Source organism: Suillus paluster (assembly GCF_016628075.1).
Source record: "Suillus paluster strain FC165 chromosome Unknown EDB91scaffold_825, whole genome shotgun sequence".
NCBI lineage: Eukaryota > Fungi > Basidiomycota > Agaricomycetes > Boletales > Suillaceae > Suillus > Suillus paluster.
The window spans coordinates 1-8,538 of record NW_024538385.1 but is presented as its reverse complement, the minus strand read 5'-3'; the positions used below and the strand labels follow the sequence as shown (position 1 = coordinate 8,538).

Sequence of the window (8,538 nt, the reverse complement as noted above, 5' to 3'; positions counted from 1 at the left end):
GTGGAAGAAGTGGAAAGGAGAGTCGCGTCTTTGAATCTCAATCTTTCCCTCACCTACGCTCAAACCGCTTTGACGGAGTCGTGGCAGTTCCTTTTGCACCAAGTATTGCCATTTGTGCGGCCAGTGCCGGAGATCCGTTCAAACCTCCTGTCACTCTCCGCTACGATATCTGGAGACCTGGCTTTGGAGAAAAGGTCGGGAGACATGATGGCAAAACTTCATGGCACACGACTCAACTTATTGTTATCGATACTTGAAGTGGTCTGGTTTTCTGATTCGGATGCCGACAAGCAAATCACCTCTTTCATGACCCTCGTCGACAACATGCACAAAGTTCTGTTGAATGAGGCACAACCTCCTTCTCAGTCGTTCCTGGGACAGTTATCCGTGCCCTTCCATCAGATCCTGCTCCAGGTCATCTACTTCTGTGTTCGCCAGTGCCGGAACATTGCCAGGCGGCCTAAAGTTCTCAATGCTAGCAGACGCCTTGCCGTTTCTGGCTTGCTGGACGCAACGCTTCCGCTGGTGATCGATGCTCTCCGTCTCACCTTCGACTCTGCCCGCACACGGCTTGATCTCGATCTTGATCGAGACATGGAGCTACTGGTTGCTGTCTTTGAGCAATGCACGCGTCCCGAGATCAACCTATCATCTCTAACGTGGTTGACTCGATGCCAAGAGACGGATGTTATCAAATCCACCTTGGAGTTACTCACTCGGACAGACATGATCGGCCTCACAGACCTGCCCTTGCTTCGCACTCGCAGGCAACCTCTGTACGCGCCCCACATCCTCCTATTCCACATGGCTGTAGTGAGCGTCCCGTCCGGCGCTGAAAGATTTGCTAGTGAAGGCGTCATCTCAGCCTATAGTAACAACGGGATTAGCCTTGCGGCAAGCTCGGGGCAGATCGATGTCGTGTTGCCTGAGCTTCCTGGAGAGAGGAGCCCAGCACACCAGGCATACTGCTCGATGATGGCCATAGTTTCTACGGTCGTCTCTGCTCTCAGGCGGCAACACCACTTCTTCGACGCAGAGGCCTGCGGATTCGTGCAGCTGTATGGCAAGCAGATTGTCCGGGCGCTGAGCTGGAGTGTCGGTGATCCGATCACATTGCCGTTGTTGGAGGAGATGGAACAGGTCGTCAGTCTCTTTTACGCGCTTGCGGAGAGTGCTCCTCCTACTGCTTCCCCAAACCCAGCCGTAGTGAAGGTCCTGCGTGTCTTTACGACCCATGCGCTCATGCTTCTTCAGCAACTCAACTATGCGCTGACGCACCCCAATCACATTGCCAGTCTCTTGGAGCCGGTGACTGCGGAAGAGCGTGCATTGCTGGAAAGGGAGCCAACCGCCGCGTCCTCTCTGTTGTCGTTGAACATGGCCGACCTGCAGAAACATCCGTTGACTGCGCGTCTCGTCCATCGACTATTTAGGCTGTCAAGCTCCGTCGTGTCGACGCTGATCAGCATCAGCCGAGCGTACGATGTGCTTCTTGGCGAACAAGAAGAGTGGCCCGTTCAAGAAGCAGTGATCGTTCCCGTGCGTAGTTCTCCATACTGACGCAGAACTTTGCTTACCGTCTTCCTGCAGCATTCCAAGGTGGTACCCGGAGAGCCAGCCTCTTTGGGAACCTTGCTTGAACTCGCAAATTGCACCCTCGATGCTCTAAGAAACCTCGTCAACCGCCCAGCAGGTCAGGCCATCGCCCCGCCTGCCTCCATAAAAGAAACGCCACTTGATGTGCGAGAAGGCATGCTGACTGCACGGAAGACGCTGGAAGCATTGCTGGTGTATGCGGCGACTCAGCTTGCGATGTGGCTTTCCAAGCCAGATTTTGACGCTGCTGAAATGGACTCGGAGGATCACGTTCCACAGACCATTGACATGCGAGAAGGCTCGAAGAGACCATCTAGGGCCCTCACAGACCGGATTCGAAGGGGAATGCCGGGTGAGATGGCGACGGATCTGGAGAAGCTGTTGAAGGAAGCGAAGCCTGTTCTCCAGAAGAGTGTTGATGTTTCGGAGAAGACGGACGTCAATGGGGACCTTACGCAGGTACTACTTAGGTTTATGAGCGAGTGGGTCATGACCACGCCATCGTAGATAGGTTAGGTTCCATGTCGATGTATCAAAAGTAACATTATATGTATCACGTTCGTGGTGAATAGACCAATTACTGCGTCAAAATATCTATACCAGTATCGGTGATGAGAATCATGTGCTCTGCTTGAGCGCTCCGTGCACAATTCTGCTCAATGCAACTGTTAAGGAAATATTCGGGGTTATAGCAGACCAGGCATACCTCCGTCGATGCAGTCCAACCGTCTGGGAAAATCCAGACGCTAGGATCAGAACCTTGAACGAGAGAAGGCTGAAGACAGACGTCAGCAGCCAGTCACAAAATACGCTGAGCTGATTACCTCAATGGTAAAGCAGTGTCCAGGAAGCATTACGCCAGGTTCTTCATTTACTGCGAAGAAAGTGTTACAAGACATCCTTAACACGGTAAAAAAAACGTGGACTCGCGAGTGTGGTATATCCAAGGGGGCCGGTGGAAAACGGTCCCTATGCCGTGACCGGCGAAGGCAGGACAGACAGAATGACGGGTATTTCGGATGGTTTCGTATATAGCCCTGCCAATGGCATTAAACGGTCTGACCAGGTCCGCAAGCGTCGATACCAGCTTGGAGGGCGGTATTTGTCATTCGCACGAGGTCTCGGCCGGGTTCATCCTGTCGGTCAAGTAAACCACAAAGAACATAATGTTATTATAGATTTTTTCTTACAACGTCTCCGACAAGGAACATAGCAGAAGTATCGCCGTGATAGCCGTTCAGGTAGATTGTAACATCAATGTTGATAATATCTCCGTCCTGGAGAGGTCGACTGTCATCATTTTCAGTCCTAAAGGATAGCTCAGACAAAAGTCACCCACTCGTCTGGTATGCCATGCGAAACAACATTATTAACGCTGGTGCAACACGAACGGGGAAAACCCTTGTATAGTAGTGGTGAAGGATATGCTTCATGCGCAATTATAAAGTTGTGTATTGCAGCGTCTATCGAATTGGTGGTTACACCCGGCTACCGATATATTATCTTGTGTACGCATCACTAAATACTGATGAATCTCACCTGCACGAGCGATCCAGCATACTGGCGCACATTCCTAGCAAGCGTCGCAGCCGCTCGCACGCGCTTCTCTTCTACGCTACCCAGTCTTATTCTTCCGTCTCCATCGTACTGCTCTTCATGGTCAGTATCGGATGACATTGAGCGGTCATGCCGCGCCGCGTATTTCGGTCGAAGAATATGGTTTGGAACTGGACGCCGGGTGATGTGGGAGACGCCCCACACGAATGGTTCCTCAGGTAAGATGACATTATATATCCCAAAATCCTCGACCTCCCGCAATTCATCAGCATTGAGGGAGGATGACGTTGTTACACTTCTTTTCAAACAGCTGCGACCGGCAACCGTCGAGACATTGCGTAGACGAAGTGAGAGAAGGGGAAGTAACTTGTTCATGATCATGAACCAAGAAGGCTGGCGGGCCGGTACAGTGCATGCCTCAGTGGCTGTGCTGGAACTACTCTTCCACTCTCTTAACTTTTATATATGAATTCGCATCGTCCGCGTGTTCATATCTCAGCTGGTGTCTCCCAACACTGAGCGAGCGTCTTCTTTCTAGCTGTTAACAGAAGAGGACGTTGGAAATGCTCCACCGCGACGAAGTTGAACAAGCGCAGGTAGGCTATTCTCAGCAGATATCATGATGGTCTTATTTTATTCATGGTCATCGTCCTTGCAGTTTATAGGGATGCAGCGAGGGCTCGCTGAAGGGTTGCAGCAGGGGTTCGCGCAAGGGTTTCAGCAGGGGCTCGCGCAAGGTCGCCAAAGTGAAATCGACCGGATGCGTGCGGAGCGACAACGTGAAACCGACCAGCTGCGGCAGATGCAGGCTGAAATTCAGCAACTTCGCGCGAGGATTGCAGCTTCGGAGGGTAGAACATACTGATATTTGCTATCCTCGCACTGCCAATCACTTTTCCATGCATGTTTCATTCCCCCTCCATGTCACTGTGCTCCTGCTACAAATTACCCCAGTATCCTGACGATTACATTCTCACAGTCTCAGAGGGATATACCTTCTACTATGTCACAGTATTGCTGTTTCACGCAATGTAAAATGACCCCCTTTTGCATCATCTTCAGTTGAGGCCTCCGACTGGAGTCCCACCAGAAATGTCCTGGATCACAAATATCCCGACATCAGGACTTGCAGGCAAACTCTCTTCCCCCCGATTCACCAGATGCCCGGCACGTAAGTATGGCTATCGCACTCCGCGACTTCTGGTGGAATTTTGTCTATGGACTCATCTGTCGAATATGCTGGAAAATCAAGGGAGAATAAGTAAGCGAGTCTCATTCTCGTCTTTACACTCTGGAAAATAACGCTGCTATCACACAGGTCAAGTTCTAGTTGTACCATAAGCTTGGGTCGTATGCAAATCAAGCCGCCGAGAGATCAACAAAATTCGCACCCGTTCCTTACTGCTCTGATGCTCTGATGATGCTGTTCGGGCAGATCACGTTTCTGACTTCAATGACTTACTTCGCGGCTTCATGAGGTACGACCTTTTGTCGTCCATGGGCTGAGATACACACAGGCAGGATGAACTGTTCATGTGCTGGATCTGTCAAAGGATCATAGTATGAAGCCGTACGAGCGGTCCGCCTGAGTGGTGAGTCTGGAGAACGGGATTAGGGTGGTTTCAGACCACGATATCCTTTGGCAGTCCATCAACATACAAGTGTGGGCTGTCTGGAGAGAAAGTATTGGAACATGTGACAAGCAATACACCGACCTTGTGATCAATGTCATCTCGAGGTTTGCGATGACCGCCTACTTGTGTTCAATGATGCCGAGAAGGAGTTGCGAACCAACTTGCTCTCACGGCGCTCGTACTGAATACCAAGACCATGTCCTGCAGTCTCCAAGTTAGCGTTAAACAGCGGAGGCGTAGTACTTTTTTTTTTGAAGTTTTACTGCTAGCTCCTTTGCCACGCGTCGTCACATGCAGGATTTGTGCAGGAGTTACACTGTCCGACCGACTCGATCGGAACTGATTGTTTGAGTGGGTTCAAACAATTCTAGACGTTGCAACGATGATTATTTCTACAGATAGTCAAGTTACAATAATGGGTAGAATATTGCAGGGCCCAGGGGGAGGGAGCTCGTGAAGAGAATTTCCATCTCCCAGTCTCCTACCCGGACTGGATCACGGTGGTCACAATCATCAAACCGCAAATCGTACGTCGACGCACTATTCCGGAACTTGGAATACCCTATCACCTCGTACGTGGCCGAGTCCTCTGTTTGGGGCGATAGATGGAACCTCTTACCATAAAGTTCTTCTGGGTCTTTGAATGATTGCGGCACATCTTCATCTTCATACTTACACGTCGTCCCCGCCTTCAACAGTTTCGGAAGATGCCGCTTACACTGGGATCTATCGTTTTCAATGGATGTGTTACTGGGGAGTGGATATTTAAGACGGCTAAAATGGGGTGAGATTGAATGCTGTCACAATGGAGAAATCACTCACAAGAGCTGGCAGTGCCTCTTGACGAAATCCATCACAACAGATGACGGTTGCGGCACGATCTTGAAGGTAAGGACACACATCAACGCTGCATAATTTTCACTCGACTGCAGGGCACCGATATCAAACTGTGCATCATCTACCTAACAAGCAAACTCACTCGTCAAAGTCCTTTGGGATCATATCGTACATGTCGTCACAAAATGCCATGTATGAATCTAAATTCTCTGGAGTAGGTTCCCATGGCTGGCCCTCTTTGTCAATGGCCGGCGACTCATTGAGATATGTCTGTGCCACTTTAAAGGCCACATGATTTGTGTTTAGGATGTCTGCTTGCTCCTGGATTATGTTCTCGTAGGGAATCCGAGCTTGAGCTACTTCTTCGAACCAGCGCATCGATGTCTGTGAGTTGTAAGAGATTGATTACATTAATATTAATATTGTCGTCCATCTCGTGGAAAGAGTGGCTCACCAGTCTGAGACTGAGACAAATACTAGTCACAAGCACTGTCACGTTACTACATTTATGGGAAATGATCACTACATCGATCTCATATTGCACGTAGTCTCATGCGTCGACCCGCACTGCCTGGGCAATGGGTAAAGTCAATATTAAAGTCCATTGTCGATCTTACATATAAAGTTATGTTCCATAGATGGAACATCTTCCATGCTGTCGTAATGATAGCACCCGACATTTCATCGATGCAACTCCAAGCGCCCAGTACCTCACAAACGTTGTTTCTGACCCCCGAATCCGCGTGTCCTGTGTGTGTTCCTACACCTGCTCGATTGTAACTGTGGAGCACAGTTGAACTCACTTCATATACCGCCACATAGACTCCATCGATTCCCAGAAGTCTGGTCCAGCCAACAATGCCCCAAATACCTCTCGCACATTCCAAGTTTACTCTCAATACCTCCGGAGTGGCAGGTTTTTTCGGTGGCGATGAAGCTGTTTCCGCAATGGCAACTGTACACATGTATGAAGGAAGAAAATGGCTGGGGTGGTACAACTCGCCAGGATCGTACCTAGTCGCCAAGAGATATGGCCAACTCGCCAACTCACGTTTCTGGGATGGTCTGTTCCCAGGTGTCAACACTGACCCCGCTACCCTCTTCGAACTAGATGGGTGGAAGGGCCCAGCATTCCAGGGTGTCCAGTCTGGGTCGATGATGTCAGAAACTGGCCACGTTGCTGCTTTGATGGCAAAGGAATGCCAGTCAAGGAAGGGCATTGAAGTGGATGGGAGAAAAACGCAGCCTGTTGGGGTTACAATTATCGACCTCCACCACGTTCCTGAAGCAACCGTGGAACCAAAGCAGCTCAGGAAATACACCAGCGTGTTCGCTCTCATTCCCATCTTGGTGTCCATCAGCACCTGCGTCGTGTGCGCTGTCTTCCAAGACTGGTACTCTTTCAGCATGATCCTGCTCGGAATCATCACAAGCGGGATATCATGTTTGGTCATTGGCTCCGGAAAATTCACATTCTATCATCCTGACCCAGCTCCAGGAGCGCCGCCAGGTGATGGATTTCTCCTCACCGACAATAATATCATCATTCTGCGAGGCGAGGAAGGCGCTTGTCAATTCTATCACCCGCGGAAATTTCTCTCTTCACTTCGGCAGTGAGCCAGAGTACAGAAATATTGGGATATGTTCGTTGCTCCTCACGACACAATTTATCGCACAACTGCTGCTTATACCACAGGGCACGATCTTCGGACAGATCATGTTCGTAACATCGCTCGCCGTCTCTTGGGCGTACAACTCCTGGTTGTCATCGCTGGATAAGGAAGAGATTCAACGAAAGCTACTGCTGGATGTGGTCCTCAAGCGGCCCTCATTGAGAAAATTCTTGTTGGGCACGCGCACCACCATGGCAGTCTTCGTTCTGCTGGCGCTGAAACCATTGCATCCAGACAAGGTACTGGATGATATTCTCCCTAATGATACCAAAGTGTGGAAGAGGTGGAAGACGACCATTTTGTCAAGAATAGAGCAGGGATATGAAATGAATTTTGAATTGGCCGATTGGCACGATGAAAGCTTTGACGAACAGGAGAGCACTCTCTTGAAGACCCTCTTCAATGACGCACATGCTGCCTACATTGGGTACACCAACCATCTGAAGTCGAGTTAGGTGCGCGATGAATTAGCAGCAGCTCGTTACTTACATTTGACCACTTGCTTTACGATCCCTCACGTCCTTCACGGCACTGGCAACGAACTAGTAATGCTTTCTGTAACAGAATCTCTATGCCTCGTACTGTATTCCGTTTATTAGCACCCACTGTCCTCTCCTTCATCAAGTAGTATATCTGATAATCATCGGCGCCGCTGGCGCAGAAGGCTCATCACAAGGCGAAAATTTCGGTCAATTCGGAAACGTTAATTTTAATGTCGGAAGAAGGAAGATGTGTCCTAATTTCTCTTTGTAATTTTATGCACCTCTCTGTTTTTATTCAGTGCGAGCTTCAAGTCCTGCGAGAGCTTTCTTATAAGTGTTGGAAGCTTGTGGTTGTTGCCTCGAAATTCCATACCGTACCCCAGGGCGATCTACACGTTGTGGCGGCTTTGTCGGCGATGAAATAATATCGCTACTTCGTGATCGTCATGTGCGTTTGAACGCTGAAGCTAGTACTCATTAATCATTACTGATAGATGTCCCCCAGCACGCCAAACTTGACGTCGGAAAACTAACGAAATACTTGGTCAACATTAATCGTGTGTACTGTACCAACGTCTCGTAGCTCCAACTTCCTTTTCCCTTGCGAGATCCAATGGGTAGTGACCGGTTCTGCGCGACTAATTGCCCGGGGCGTGATGGAGGAGCACTCCTTCCGTAGACAGTAACCACTCCCACAGCCGAGAGCAATGGGACACCCACGGAAACCACGCCCTGCGGTGCGGGCACCCGAAAATCTAC

General features: G+C 49.8%; 3 protein-coding genes across 3 annotated transcripts; 2 read left to right on the top strand and 1 right to left on the bottom strand.

The window, feature by feature from the left end:
* On the top strand, positions 1 to 2,248 carry EDB91DRAFT_845314 (uncharacterized protein; the record flags this gene model as incomplete). Its single annotated transcript, XM_041328590.1, has 2 exons — positions 1 to 1,539; positions 1,591 to 2,248. Coding segments are annotated over 2 exons (2,052 nt in total), but the record flags the coding sequence as incomplete, so codon positions are not given.
* Positions 2,141 to 3,580, bottom strand: EDB91DRAFT_1191031 (peptidase M24, structural domain-containing protein). Its single transcript, XM_041320535.1, has 8 exons — positions 3,136 to 3,580; positions 2,936 to 3,084; positions 2,787 to 2,886; positions 2,712 to 2,732; positions 2,527 to 2,683; positions 2,421 to 2,470; positions 2,303 to 2,371; positions 2,141 to 2,248 (listed from the first exon to the last, which is right to left on the bottom strand). Exons 1-8 carry the CDS (start codon positions 3,532 to 3,534, stop codon positions 2,174 to 2,176), a joined length of 1,020 nt encoding a protein of 339 aa, XP_041168219.1. The 5' UTR covers positions 3,535 to 3,580; the 3' UTR covers positions 2,141 to 2,173.
* Positions 3,581 to 6,333: 2,753 nt separating this feature from the next.
* EDB91DRAFT_1191027 (uncharacterized protein) lies at positions 6,334 to 8,061 on the top strand. The gene is made up of 2 exons (XM_041320534.1): positions 6,334 to 7,134; positions 7,247 to 8,061. The coding sequence occupies exons 1-2, from the start codon at positions 6,483 to 6,485 to the stop codon at positions 7,750 to 7,752; spliced, it is 1,158 nt and encodes a 385-aa protein (XP_041168218.1). The 5' UTR covers positions 6,334 to 6,482; the 3' UTR covers positions 7,753 to 8,061.
* Positions 8,062 to 8,538: the final 477 nt, after the last annotated feature.

What these genes read in the sequence shown, in the direction of transcription:
- EDB91DRAFT_1191031 (XM_041320535.1), bottom strand. Translation starts at nt 3,534, where the DNA reads ATGATCATGAACAAGTTACTTCCCCTTCTCTCACTTCGTCTACGCAAT. An exon ending in ATGCTGGATCGCTCGTGCAG is followed by an intron (nt 3,085 to 3,135) that starts GTGAGATTCATC and finishes ATATATCGGTAG; the next exon opens with CCGGGTGTAACCACCAATTC. An exon ending in TCGCATGGCATACCAGACGA is followed by an intron (nt 2,887 to 2,935) that starts GTGGGTGACTTT and finishes AAATGATGACAG; the next exon opens with TCGACCTCTCCAGGACGGAG.
- EDB91DRAFT_1191027 (XM_041320534.1), top strand. Translation starts at nt 6,483, where the DNA reads ATGCCCCAAATACCTCTCGCACATTCCAAGTTTACTCTCAATACCTCC. An exon ending in AGCTCCAGGAGCGCCGCCAG is followed by an intron (nt 7,135 to 7,246) that starts GTGATGGATTTC and finishes GCAGTGAGCCAG; the next exon opens with AGTACAGAAATATTGGGATA.